At 37.1% G+C, this 15,225-nt stretch overlaps 1 protein-coding gene across 1 annotated transcript in view; it reads right to left on the reverse strand.

Annotated features, from left to right (window-relative positions):
- Positions 1-15,225, reverse strand: part of SEL1L (SEL1L adaptor subunit of ERAD E3 ubiquitin ligase) — a 53,204-nt gene that overhangs the window by 16,019 nt on the left and 21,960 nt on the right. The window contains exons 4-12 of the mRNA XM_002918311.4: positions 14,489-14,656; positions 13,004-13,109; positions 11,723-11,885; positions 9,222-9,275; positions 9,072-9,131; positions 7,439-7,520; positions 6,909-7,063; positions 3,737-3,793; positions 1,214-1,282 (exon numbers count right to left, since the gene is read on the reverse strand). Coding sequence (XP_002918357.1) covers positions 1,214-1,282; positions 3,737-3,793; positions 6,909-7,063; positions 7,439-7,520; positions 9,072-9,131; positions 9,222-9,275; positions 11,723-11,885; positions 13,004-13,109; positions 14,489-14,656 — 914 coding nt within the window. The remainder of the gene's footprint in view (positions 1-1,213; positions 1,283-3,736; positions 3,794-6,908; positions 7,064-7,438; positions 7,521-9,071; positions 9,132-9,221; positions 9,276-11,722; positions 11,886-13,003; positions 13,110-14,488; positions 14,657-15,225) is intronic.

Genomic DNA, 15,225 nt, shown 5'->3' on the forward strand with positions numbered 1-15,225 from the left:
CCCCCACAACTTCCCTCAGGGTAAGATACAGGGCAGGTCTTAAGTTCAGGAAAAGAAATAACTAAAAGGTTATTTCAAAAGGTTTCAAGTGCTGAATGATTAGAGTACCAGGTACGGAATAGGATAAAAGGGCCAAGAGAAAGGAGAACAGAATGATCGAAACTGTTTTCATCCACATTATACATTAAGAAAACAGCAATGGAAATCTTTTTTTGAGACAGGGTTAATTAGGAATTCAGAGCAAGAACTGAAAGGGCTAGAATGGAAAGTTCTTAAAGGCTTGACAAAAATAGATGGGAGGGGAAGGGGGTAGGGGACTGGGATAGGCCGGTGATGGGTATTAAGGAGGGCACATATTGCATGGCGTACTGGGTGTTATACACAAATAATGAATCATGGAACACTACATCAAAAAGTAAGGATATACTGTATGGTGACTAACATAACATAATAAAAAATTATTATTAAAAAAAATAGATGGGGAATACCAATTTTGATCCTGTAATAGTTGGGATATTTACATGGATGGTTCTCAGGCCCCAAATAACTGGTTGTTGATTATGTGGCAAATACTGATGAGACTTCTATTTGTAAGAACCTTTGTGACAGATTTATTCTACCTGAGCATCCTAACCTTAGATTTGGTTATGGATGAAAATATCCACTGATTTATACTGTATTTGTTTTCAAAATGATGAAAAAGGAAATTCTGAAACTGTGCCATGTCATACAGAATCTATGTTAGGTCTCTAGACTTTAGTGTTTCCTTGCTTAGAAAAGAACCGCACTGATAGGTGGGTGATGGCCATCACACTGAAGATGATTAAAGCCTGCAGACAAATTCCAACAAACTCTAGCTGCCTCTACTCAGCATGGAAGAAAACAGGCAATTAGGACAGACTTAGCAAAAAAAAAACAAACTGCACAGCATAAAGAAAAAATTCCTCATTATTGCATATGATACAAAGTAGGAGCTCAGTGATAGCTAATTTCAACAGAAAATTAACATACAGATGAGGAAACATTGTCTCCCTTACGTTACCTAAGAAAATGCCTCGAAATCATACTTACTTTACCTCAAGACACAATATCCTTGTATTGGAAATTTTATTTCCAGTTTATTTTTGGTAAACTGTAAATTGTAACTACAACATGTGCTTTTTATGCAAACACCTCTTGTTATTATGTAATATGTTCACAGGATGTACAGTACCTTTCCCAAGAAGGCCATAGCATGTGAATTGCCAGCATTAGCTGCTAAATTGAAGTAGTCGAATGCTCTCTGTGAGAAAAGAATTTATTAAAATAATTAGTTTTTCTAGAATCTGCCTTTGGTTTTTCACCAAAATAATCATTTCAGGAATTTTAAAAAAATCTTATAATAAGGCAGTATCTCAGTTTAAATAACAGCATGACATCTCTTGCTTACTCAAGGTACCCACCCCTCTTCATGCCCAATCCATCACTGAATCCTGTAACTTTCATCACCAAATTCCTTTTGAATCCACCTATGATCCTCCACTATCACAATTCTAGGTTAAGCTTCATTATCTCGCACCCAAACTTCTGGAACACTCCCCTCCTTGGTCTCCCTGCCTTTAGTCTTCAGTCTAAAAGCAACAGTTCAAAACACTTAACATGCTGGTCCTTACAGCCCTTGGAAGTTTTGCAGGGGATATACTGGCGTGATCAGACACTGCTTACCTCAGTACTGTTCAGCTTGCTCTCTGCACTCCGGTCTTTCCTGCCCCAGGACCTACGCACACCCACTCTTTCTGGCCTGGAATGATCTTACCTCCAGGCTTGACTTAAATGTCATCCATTTCTCCTCAGAGACAACTACCACCTCCCACTTGTTAACTTGTTACTGGACCCTTTCTTTCTTCTTAATAAGAACAATCACAATTTATTACATGTTTGTTGGTGTGATCATTTAAAAAAATATCTAATGTTCTAGTTCTATTAAACTTGAAACTCTGTAAGGACAGAAAGACCAAAGCTATTCCGTCTAGCATTGTATCCTGAATCCCTAGCAAGCAGTGAACAGGCACATAGCAGGCACACAAACTATTGAAGAATTAATGCAGTTATGTACTGGGAACTCCTTTTATTCCTTCTGAGAAGCTGGTGAAAAAATTTATTGTTGTGTAGGTGTTTCTCAAGTAGGCAGCATACACCAAGAATATCCCAAAACTTGTATAAAAGGGATGCAGCAAACTTATCATCGGAATTGTTCTCTCACCTGACACTTTTATTAGCCAGTTCATCTGGCCTAACAACATACATTTTAATGACCTAAAGACAAGGAAAGCAGTCAAAATGCCATCTGAATTAAAAACAAACAAACCACGGATATTTGGTATAGTTTTAAGTGATAAGTGTATTTTGTTATGATCTACTTCTTAGTAGATATGGGATATGGAAATGAAATAACCTTAATTAGAAAATTTAACTGTATGGCAGAATAATAGTTTTATTAGTCTAACAAACATTTGTCAAGAACTCATTGTGTGCTAGGCATATAATTCCCTCAGGTGCTGGGAATAAAGTGGCAAAGTCTGTGCTCTTTTGCAACTTAAGTTCTAGCAGAGGAAGAAACTTAATTACACAATTAGTGAATTTACAATGGGTAAGGGCCATAAATACAGATTTTCAGAAACTGTAACTGTGGTACATGACCTATTCCTGGAGTGGGGTTAGGAGTCTAGAGAAACATTTTAGGGGAAGAGATATTAGAGTTGAATTCTAGAGGATGAGTAGGAATTAGCTACATAAAGGAAGTGGGAAAATATTCACTCTAGACAGAGGGACTAGCATTCCAGAAATCCTGAGGATGGTTTCTTCATATTTTCAAAGACCTGAGAAAAAGTCCATGTGCCTGTGACTCAGAAAGCAAGGGGCTGGTGAGGTTAACAGAGACTGGTACAAGTCCTGGAAATCATGTTAAACAAAGGATTTGGTTTTTAAGTGACTGGCAATCATGGACCACTCAAGAGTTTTAAGCAAGGGAACCACAGGATCAGGTGTGTGGTTTACAAACAGGCTACTGCATAGGACATGCATGCAGGAGATGCCTCACACAAGTGGCAGGTGTACTGATGGATACAAGGGAAGAGATGAGTGAGACTTAGGGCATAAAGCGCACAAAAGCTGGATACAGATCTGACGGCTACAGTTGTATACTCCTAATTTCTCACAAACTCAACAATGACTTTTCCTCAGTTCTATGAAATATTTTTCCCCCCAAAGATTTTATTTATTCATAAGAGACAGAGACAGAGAGAGAGAGAGAGGCAGAGAGAGAAGCACGCTCCCCACAGAGCAGGAATCCCAATGCGGGGCTCCATCCCAGGACCTTGGAGACCTTGGAATCATGACCTGAGCCTAAGGCAGAGGCTTAACCAAATGAGCCATTCAGGTACCCCTGATATATTTTCTAATAGGAGTTTTAAGACATACTTCTACCACATACCTATAGGAAACCATGATACTGTGTATGTATTTTTGGCAATATTGAGAACCAGGTCTCAGAATTTAAAAAACCCTTCCCACCACTATGAGGTATAATCACATTTTTAGTCTTCAGTTTTCTCAGGGGTCAGTTCGATCCTGAAAGATCATTTGTGATGATTGTCTAAGTAACATAAACTTGATATTGTCATTGATAAGAAATACATCTAGAGCACTGTTTCTTTCTACCACATGAAGTATAAAGCCCTGGGAACAAGAAAGTTACCTGATGATTTTGTTCTACTCCACGCCCTCCGTGCAGATGCAGTTGTCCCAGACCAACCTGAAAATTCACAAAAATGAGCAAAAGTAAATGGTAGCATCTGGTGTGTCATTAAATTAGACCAATAGGAAATCATTTGGTAGTAAAAAGTTTTCTCTTCAGAATTCAAAAAAGTAAAGACTTAGTCTTAACTCCTGAAGATGTTACTCTACATTAACCTACATTTTTTAAAAACTGAAATTCCTGCTTTTAATTACAAGGTGTCTTTCTGAAATAAAGATGAAATAAAGGCAATTTCAGGCAAACTAAAACTGAATTTGTCACCAATGAACCCACTCTGAAGGACATACTAAAGCATGTTCTATAGGAGGAAGGAAAATTATCATGGGAAGCCTGAAGATGCAGTAAGAAATAAAGGCCAATGGAAAGTTAAACTTATGAGTATATCTAAATTATATGGACTGTACAAGAGTAGTATCTTGCAGGATTCAAAAGCATAGAATTAAAACACACACGGAGTACTCTAAAGTTTGCATTGTCCAAGAAATGGTAAAAGTGCTCATTCATACTAGACTTTGGTAAAAGAGTAGTAAAACAAAGTCCAACTATCACCTTAGTAGAGGGGAGGACATACAATAGCAAAAACACAAACCAAGAGAATATAAGAGACATAAAGGAGCATGGAAAAGCAAAATGAAAGCAAGTAAGCAACACAGAAAATGTAAACACAAATATAGCATTCATTACTTTCAATTAAAAGACTGTCAGAATGGATAAAAAAAATAAAAGTAGTCCGATAATGCTCCAAGAGACAGACCTTAAACATAAGAGGTTGAATACAAAACACTGAAAAGATACTCCATGTAAATACTAACCAAAAGAAGTGGCATAGCTAGCTAGTATCAGACAAAGTACAATTTAAAGCAAAAAACATTTCTGGAGATAAGAGAATACACTTCATGATATACAAGCTAGTTTAACAAAAAGATAACAATATTAAGTCTATATGTACTCCACATGGCCTAAAATACATAAATCAAAATTGACAGAAATACAAGACCGAGACAAATCCACACCAAAGTGGCCAATTTAAACAATACTGTTTCAGCACTGGACAGAAAAAGCAGACAAATTCAGTAAGGATTCACCAAATTTGAACAACAGGATTAAGAAACATAACTCAACAGACACAAAAAGAATGATAGACCCAGAGACTGTAAAATTCATATTCTCTTTAGCGTACAATATTTGCCCAAACAATGAATTATACGGGAAGTCTCAGGAAATCCCAGACAAATGAAATCATACATAGCAGAGTTTCCTTATTTTTTTATTCAGATGCAGGGAGCCTGACAGGGGGGCTCGATTGTAGGACCCCGGGATCATGCCCTAAGCCGAAGGCAGACCTTTAACCCACTAAGCCACCCAGCTGCCCCAGGTAGAGAGAATCTTAAGCAGACTCTGCAAAGGGCGCGGTGCCCGACACGGTGCTTGATCTCACAACCTGAGCCAAAACCAAGAGTCAGATGCTTAACTGACTGTGTCACCCAAGTGCCCCATACAGAGCATATTCTGACCGTAGTGGATTAAACTAGAAATAACAAAAAGGGTAAGTAATAAAACCCCCATTTATATGAAAACTAAGCAATTCACTTCTAAAATTACACATGGGTCAGAAGAAATCACAATGAAAATTAGTGCTAAATATCATGAAACTATGACAGCGGGAAAACGTGTTCTACCACATACCAAGATTTATAAAGTTATACGAATTTAAGACAGTACTGATGCACAAGACATGCAAGAGACTATGCACAGAGCATTATCTGCAAGCGCCCAAATCTGGGAAGAGTAAAATGGGCAAATAAGTTGTGGGATTTTTATACACTGAAATACTACAGGGCACTGTAAATAAATGAATTTCAGCTACATGAAAACACACGGACTGACTTCATAAACATAATGCTGAGCAAAAGAAGCCGATATCAAAAATGCTATATGAATTTTCTTTAACATAAAATTCAAAACCAGACTAAACCAATCCGTAGCTGTAAGAAACCAACTGAGTGGGCAACCCACGAGGAGGAGGGCGGCTTCTGGGAGGCTAGCTGTGATTCACAGTGGGCTAAACTGGGGATCAACCAGGGGGCTGTATGCTTCAGACTTACATACTTTTCAGTATTAAAGTTGTAATTCGAGCAGTAAAAAGAACAAGATGATATACTATACCACACATGGGTTGTTCTAGCTCGAGTTTTCCACTGAATACACTGAAGTTGGCTTTCCACAGTGAGTAGTACTCTATGTCATTTTTAATGGCGGCGTGAAATTCCACTACATGGAAGTGCCATAGTTGAGCTAAGTAATTCCCTATTTTGGGGCATTTAGATGGTATTGAATTTTAACTGGCCTCTGATATAAAACAAAGATGTTTAATTAGACAAGATAACTTTATTATAATTTCCATGAGCTAAGATTTGGATCTTCCACTAAAGTTTTGTGTTTTTTTTAAACATAAGATTCCCTTCTGTTAAGTCTTAAAATCAATTGTTCTCAAAAAGTATGTAATACTCATCTCTCTAGATGTCTAAAAGACCTATAAACTGCATAGAAAAAAGGCAGATGTTGAAGTCCTTTTATTCCAGGATTTTCAACCCACGAAATAACAAATTATATACAGTACTTTGATGGATATACCATACAATTTACATTGAACAAAGCTACTTCTGTCCTTGACCTTGAGGAAATTATGGTCTAAGATGAGCAAAGGAAACATGAACAGTAAATGGCCCTGAAGGGCATCTGAAATTCCAAATGTTCCAGAGACTTTTTGTTGAGAGAAAGTGGCAGTTTTCATCCTTGTTGACTCCAATAAGAGCCTTCATCATCAATAAACACTGCTCTGTTCAAGCAGTGGTTTCCAACCATGGTGCAATCGCCTGGCCAGCTTCTATGAACTATCAATGACTAGGCGACATCCTAGATGAATCCAAATGGAAATGTCTTGACAGTATGAGACTCTTGGTACTTTTAAAAATAATGCTGTTCAGGCGATTCTAATATGTAGTTAATAAGGGCTCAGAACAATGGAAATGTTCTTACAGATGTAAGTGTTTGCTCCATGACTGTAATATATAGTGCAGTGACATATGCCATGAGATATTTAAACACATACCTGTGCTTGTACATCACCTTTTTCTGCTAGGAACTGATAGTATTGAATCAAATCTTCTTCCAGCATTCCACTATTCATTCCTGGATTTTCCACCTCATCAGGCAGCCGTATTCTCTGTACTACTGAGCCTCCTGTGAGCGAGATATCACTAGCAACTGAAACAGGGGGATGAAGTAATAACAAGGAGGAAGGTCAGATGGATTGTTCCACAGAAGAAAGTAGAACTTCAGCTGCCAAACATTGACAGACATTATACTAACAGTAATCTATAGATTACAAAATAGTAATCTATGCAAGCCCAGGGTTTTCCACAAAATATTTAGTAAGTGGAATCCGAAGCGCACACGTACACGTGCACACACACACAAAGGAGATCTTAGTCAACTAGCGTAAAGATCATTCCACTTATGAGAGTTGATCATGATTATTTCAAGTAGTACAACAAAAATAGATGTATTTGAAGTTAATTCCATTGTTTTTTTTTTTTTTCTTTTGATAGGGTGAAAGGCAAAAAAAAAAAAAATAGATACCATGATTGGCAACAAGACGATAATGAGTCAGTGCTGATTCACAACTCTGGAGGACTCCGATGCCAGCCCAGTACCGATAACCCTGTGAGACAAGCTCTAGTGAGAAGACTGCAGGTTCACACGCTCCACTGGCATTCTTGTCGGAAATGAATAAAGCCACCCACGCTCAGAATGTAATTCTGCAGTCCCTTGATCCCAGTACATTACCACCTCGTTTTTCCTGACTTTTAGGTTCTGAGGTAATTTATTCAGCAACTCCAAAAACCAGACTGTAGCTAAGAACTAGGAAATAATGAAGTTCCCACAGAAATCAAAATAGATGCCGTGAACTCTACAGATGAAGTGTGCGCATCTCACGTGTAAGAGAAAATTACTTAGATTCTTGCTTAGAACACATTCTAATCTTATGTTAAACCTGATTTTAATAAAAGTGGGTTGATCTACCAAACCAGCAAAGAAGCAACAAATTAATAAAATAGGGAAGATGAGAGACTACTAGGAGCAGGCACAGTAACATGAGCAAAAAATGATTTCAGAGTGAGAAGGAAGATAGCTAACTATAAAGAACAGAAAAAAAAAGTAGAGCTCTCTTGAGTCATTCAGCCCAGATTCAAATAACTTTACAGACTTAAACAATCCTTAGGGCACTACTGTGTAATAACGTGTATCATATTTAATGTTCTTATTCTGTAGTCACTATTTAAGAAGACTGGTAAATTAAAAAAAGATATAGGTCAGAAATATTTAACATACTTTGGCCACATAAAAATATGCTTTAAATTTCATCTAAAAGGAACTTTTCAATTACTGTTTGAGGAATAAATTTTACCACAGATGAAAAAAGCCAATGGGGAAAAAAAACTTCAAAATTAGTGAGGAATGTTTCAGAAAGTTGGAGCAACATCCTTGTTTTTCACTGGCTTAAACTATGTTTACGCCTGTCACAGATAGGGTCCAAGCTCCTTGGCATGACATACAGCCCATTTATGTGATTTCTGATGAATTTCCTGACATTCTACTCTCCAGCCACACTACAGAGCTGATGTTTTCTTGCAAGTACCACATTCCCTCATCACTGTCCCTCTGCATATATTGCTCCTGCTGTATGAATGCACTTCCACTTCTATTCACTCACTGCTTTTTATCCCTCAAGAATTACTTTAGTTACTTCTTTCCTCAGAAGTATCTCCTTTAACTGCTCCTTCCAACACCAGTATGGGGTAAGTGCCTTTCGAGGTGATTCCTGTACTGTAACGATCTCCTTACTTGTGTAAATTTAAATGTAAACATAAATCAATTTTCAATGTAAAATCAATTAAAATGTAAAACTGTGATAACTCAACTGAAGAAATGATTTTGACAAACATTTCCAACTTACAGAAAATAAAAAAGAGCCATTTATCACAAGGACAATCAGCCAAAGTCATCATTTTAAAGAAAAATTGTGGACTGTACAAATTTTCATCCACGTGTAGATGGAAGTGTTATACCCATTAGCAAGAATTTGAAGAATGTTCAACTGAATATTTGATCTTAATGAATACAAGTACATCTCATTCATGAAAGCTGGAAAAGCTGTGGCCCCTCATGAACCAAAAATTCTGCTCCTCCATGTTACTAAAGTCGTACTTACCAAAACCATGTGCGCTATTAGGTTGCCCCCAAGAGCTCCAAAAGTATAATATACGAGGGCCTGGGAAAGAACAAAATATGCTTAACTGAACACAGGCATACACTGACCCAATTCAAATGGCAGTATACAAAAAAGTTTTAATAATATTACCTTTGCCTGACTTGAATTAACACCAAGTCCAGAGGCATAGAGAAAGCCAAGAGCCTGAAATAAAATGACAAAAGTAAGAATTCTTCCCTAGTGGAAGTTTATTCACAGACACAGTTTTATGAACGATGAAAAGATGCAAGAATCTTTAGATCCTGATAGACTTGAACAGTCCAAGTATGTACAACTGTGGAATTAATTGAAGAGCCTCCGAAATGCATTCAAGTTTTTACAAATTACACAATGAAATACAACTGAACAAATCAAAAAGTTTGGCTTGAAGGTTAAAGACAGCTTAATAAAAATATTAACTAGAAAACCAAAGCTGAACACACTTGGACATGGCTTTTTCTTTATCTTGATCAACAGCTATCACGAGAACCAAACAACCCCTTTATCATTACATCAACACATTACCTATCAAAGGAGAACAGACAATGAAAATAGTAAGAGGCTACCAAGATAAACAGTCTAGCAATAAAAAGGGGCGGCAAGGGTCACGTTGAAGGGTTAAGAGAGAAAGGTCACTTTACAATGCTGAAGCACACACCATTTTTCATTACAAAACCCCCAAAACAAAAAAACTCCAACCAATCAAATAACATGTTGATAAAGTTCAACCTTTGCCCACTGAGGACCATCCCTGATGACATAAAAGTAAAAGCTGAAGTCAGAAAGGTAGGTGTGTCACATGCCAGTGTTCATCAAGATCCATGAGCTCTTACTACATTACCCCGTTCTTGGGTAGGGCCATGTGTCTAGGATGTGGCAAAGAGAGATGCAAGCCATTTTTATGCCTGGCCATTAAAAAACTTTCCAGAAAATCCTCCAGCTCTCCCTTCTCTCATCATGATGGCTCGAAAGGCCCATGTTCGAGATGCTGCAGCTACATGACAGAAAGGCCCATGACTGAGTCAGCATCAGGAAGAGAGTGACACAGGCAGGGGAACTGCATCGACCCTGGCGAGAATAAGGAATAACTCTTTGTAAAGTGGAGCCACTGTGATTCTGGGGCTGTGTCTGTTACATCAGCTAGAATTAATTACCATGGAGAGAGTGCTTTGCAGTATTCAGTATTAAGCACTGTGGCATTGTGGGGTGCTATTATTAGAGGGGAAAGATGCCTTAGAAGTATAACCATTCTTCAGAGCCAAATGTGTCTGTAGAATAAAGAATATATGTGTGAATTTATATAAACTGACTTACACAAAGAAGGGGAAAAAAGCTTTGAAAACAAAGGGGGAGCAATTAAGATATAACCTGTTTATAAATTAAACTAAAACTAAGAGTTGCAGACTGTAGGTACTCAGTCCTTTAGAAAACATTAGTCACAGATCCCGTTACTGTTTACATAGTCTGAAAACAGACTTCCCCTAACCGTGACTAGAAATTTTATATTTAAGCAAATCCCACACCTCCAATAAACCTGAATTACTGAGAGCATTTAAAATAAATGTGGTGGCCTCCTAAATCCAGATTTCAATCTTACTATTACCGATGAGAAATCAAGCAGAGATTATTTATCAAATGGTGTGATTCAATATGGAACGCAGAGCATCCCTCTATAAGGCTGTCTTGGCCAAAAATACTAGACTTGAGTTCATCAGCCTTTAGCTGTGACATCCTCTACTGGACATATAGATGATGAAGACCAGAATAAAGGACAAAAGGAAGAAGCAAAAAGACAAACTGAAGAAGGACATTCTGCAGAACAACTGGCCCTATCTTTAACACAGACAAGAAAGGCAAGGACTCTGCTAGCATTAACGACCGAATAGAATGTGTCGTCCTGGACTGGATACTGCTTTGGACAAAACAGGGATAAAGGAAATGTTCTGGTTCAACGCCCTATGAAGACTGTATGGGTATTACATTTACTGGACTTGAATGATGAGGGCTATTTATTGAAAGAGCAAGGAAGGGAACAGTAGACAGTGACATCCATTTTAATAAGTTCACATGTATAAATACACAAAGAGAAAGGTCAAGAAGGGACTGCATGCATTAACATGTTACCAATGTTCAGGTCTGGGTGGTAAAGATATGATGTTTTCTTAGGTTTTTTTTTTTTTTTTTTTTTTTTCNTTTTTTCCAGTTTGTATTTCTAGTTTCTTGTAATGATCACGTATGCTTCCGTAATAAAATACATCTTTTAAAAAAACACCAAGATTACCAAAAGCTGAAGCATCTGAACTTTGGAAAAAAGGCAATGGGGAGTGATTTCCAATAAAAAAAAAATTACTTTTATGTTTCATTATTTACAGATTGAATTTGGGAAACCACAAATATAATTGTGTTAAGATGAAGCTGCAAAAATGCCTTAGGTGACCACAAGTGACCACAAGGAAGAAGATTGGTAAAATGATCTGCCACAGGATTAGTATTTAAAGGCATTTTACCTTCCAGCCTTACTTGTTAAGGGACGGCAGAGCATAAAGAGTAAACTGCTGTGAAAATAAACAAGTGCTATGTGCCAAGAGCTTCTGAAGTGAAAGTACACTTACAGTTTGTCCCTTAGGAGAGCCTTCCTCCGTCAGTTTCTCAAACATCTCCTTAGCTGCCTGGATATTCTGTGTCAGGTAATCACCAAACAAAAGAGCATATGACACTCTCTCCAGGGCCTTGGTATGATTCATGCCTGCTGCCTTTTGAAGATACCGATATGCTCTTTAAACATAAGCAATTAAAAAAAAACAAATTAGCAATATTTTGGAACTCCCATTAAAATTTTTACAGAATCTGGGGTGCCTGGCTGGCTCAACTGGAAGAGTATGTGACTCTTGATCTCGGGGTTGTGAGTGTAAACCCCACTTTGGGTGTAGAGATTAACTAAAAAAAAAAAAAAAAATTTTTTTATTTTTATAAAATCTACTAAAATGCAGAATAAATAATTTCCTTATTCTACAGAATCCCTCTGACATTTGATTTCCATTAAGTTATTTACTTATATATGTAGAAAACATTCTGGGCTACTTTTGTTTTTACGTAAGGTACCAGTTCTGTTATTCCAATATTTTAGAATAGTCTAAGAATGAGAGAGAATTATAATAATGTAGTATCCAATAAATAATCCAACGACAACCAATGCAATTTTCTTTTAAAAATCTTTGCACAGACTATAACAAAAGTCAGCTGAAATTAAGGGACATAGAATGTTTTTTTGTTTTGTTTTTTTAAAGATTTTATTTATTTGACAGAGATAGACAGCCAGCGAGAGAGGGAACACAAGCCGGGGGAGTGGGAGAGGAAGAAGCAGGCTCCCAGCAGAGGAGCTCCCAGAACTCCGGGAGGGATCACGCCCTGAGCAGACGCTTAACGACTGAACCACCCAGGCGCCCCAAGGGACATAGAATGTTAAAAGACAGTCAACTTATTTTATGTTCTCTCCAAATTCCTAAATTCTAGTGTTTGTCTGCAAGATAATTACAAAGCAAAAACAAAAAGACAAAAAAACACTTGACAACAATTCTTTTGTCTTATGTCATTCTCAATTCTCAAGAGTATACATATTTTCTTGGCTCTCAGAAACTATTATAATTTTAATTATTCCCATTTTGCTTATTGTTCATTTTTGTGATGAGTATTTATAATCTTTTTAGCCCAAAGAGCTGAAATCTGATAAAAGTAATGCCCCTAACTGTCCATTGGTCATATCAGGTTTTCTTATAATACAGCCTAAGAAATCCTCTGTCTTTGGCAGTGCACCTAAAAAACAAGTACTTAAAGCTTTTTATTTCAGTAACAGCCTATGTCAGGGGAAGAATGGACTGGGCAGTGCTACCTACTCTCTTTTCTGGCTCTTCTTGTTGCTTCCGTTGAGGATTTTCATCCCTGTCTGGTACATCATTTCCGCTTCCTGCATTTGCCGCCGTTTAGCTGCCTCTTCTTCAGCTAAAAACAAAACGTAAGATGCTTTTAAATCAATTTTAATTTTAAACCAATTGTTTATCAAACATCAGTCTATATTCTTTCTTCTGGGTAGTTACCAATACAATGATCTTTCACTATTTCCCAATCTGATTTTAAGGACACATGCTTTTATGTGTGGCCTTTATCTGACTAAAGTTAAGACTTTTTTTAAAAAAATAAAACTCATTAAAATCACTTCCTTGTAGAGAAAGCTGTATCAACCTGTTTTTCGAAAGTGCTTTTCTGCTAGTAATTCTAAAATTTTTTATATAAGTCAACTAAAATTCCAGTACAGCCTTATAATTATATGACAAGGTGAGCTAAAATTGAAGGACAAGAGAACAATAAAAAAAAAATAGAAAAAATACTGGTGTAGTCAAAGGTGACTCTAGCCTCACCTGAATGGCTGTGTCTTTACAAGGAGAAAATACGTGACTAATTACATAACAAAAAATTAGTTGAAAAAAAAAAGGATTTTTATTAAATATAGATTTTGATTTAATAGTCAAGTTCTGTTTTTTTCCCCTATGTACTGATATAACACTGAAAATCATGGCATTAGAATAGATTTCCCCAAAATTATTTTGCTACTATAAGAAAGCATTTTAACAGAAATCTAAAACTCACCAAGAGACATTTGAATATTTCATTAGGAGTATTTATAGAAATACAAGTGACTTCTTCTTATAAAAACAAAATTTGATGTATTAAACAGGAGTACCTGATTGTACTGGCCCACATCCAAAGACAGACTATATTTGATGCTATCTCTAAGGAATGCCTAAATATTCTATCAGAGCCATTACTCTGGAAATGTCATCTGGTATCAAAAAAGGTATGTTCAAGGTTTTCTTTGTTCTTTTAACAGTTAGAAAGTTCTTCCTGAAAACACAGCTTGCCTTTAGAGGCAATACTGACGTTAACATTTACGGCAGTTAAATATACTCTGTCAAATATTACCTTAGCACAGCACATTTCACTCAAAGTATTTAAAAAAGGTATTATCTATTTTCCTTCTAAGCACTATTAATTAACCTCAGCATAATGTTCTGTTTATTGCCAAAAAACATTTTACGTTAATTAATTTAGCAGCCTGCCTGAGGGCTTACAGAACAACCTGTGCACACCAACGGAAAATCATCTCTAAATAAAACACAAGCGTGATAAGCTGCCCAAGTGATAGCCCAGAAGTGAGTACTGCATGCTTCCTGATCTTAAGCCCGTTCTTTAAGACTATACCTACGTCACTGAAGCTGACCACTTCTGACCAAGGTGCGGAAAGAATGGCTACAAAAAAACCTTTAAAATGTTGTCCGAGACATAAAGCGATGTGGATATGCCTCCTACTGAGCAAAACTTACTTTCACAAAAGCCCCACTTTTCATCTGCCTTGTAGTCATAGGTTGTAGCACACCACAATCTGCCATCTTCCCTCCCATCTGATGTACATTCGTCATATTCCTTATCCAGGAACAGAAAAGGGAAGTGGCAGGGCTCCCCATGTGCTGTGCCTTCAATGGCGGTCAGAGCTGAAAAGATAAGAAAAAACTCTAAACATGAATAGCACCTCTGGTATCTACGGATATAATACTGTCAATTCGAATGGTAAGAATTTGAAGACAAAAATACATGATTTGAAATGGGAAAAATGAAAGAGGCAACATCAGTTTTCTGTAGGATGACTTAAGGGTGAGTCAGCTTAGTGAACAGGACTGGCTTAGTGTACGTGGCAGCTCTGTATCCAGCTTAGAATTTCTGAAGGTCTTGAGATGTGATAACCTTAGAATGTTAGAAGTCTACTGTAAAACTCCTGGCTTACTAGTGAGCAAGAAATAAGGCAAATACAACCAGATCAATTCCACTGCTCAGCATAATTCCTCTGTTTTCTATCTGAATGTTGTAAGTCAGCTTCTTTAATAATATAAAGCTATACAGGGAAAACGTTCCCCCAGGTAAAGTTCATCACTCGTTCATGCCTCTGTGATCCCACAGCATTTTATCAGAGCACGTATGATACCTGCTGAGGTTCTTTCTTTACCATACTCTCGCTCCCACTACACCCCGAGCTTGTTAAAAGTAGAGACCACATCTCTGATTT

The sequence above is a fragment of the Ailuropoda melanoleuca genome, chromosome 14 (assembly GCF_002007445.2).
Source record: "Ailuropoda melanoleuca isolate Jingjing chromosome 14, ASM200744v2, whole genome shotgun sequence".
Taxonomy (NCBI): domain Eukaryota; kingdom Metazoa; phylum Chordata; class Mammalia; order Carnivora; family Ursidae; genus Ailuropoda; species Ailuropoda melanoleuca.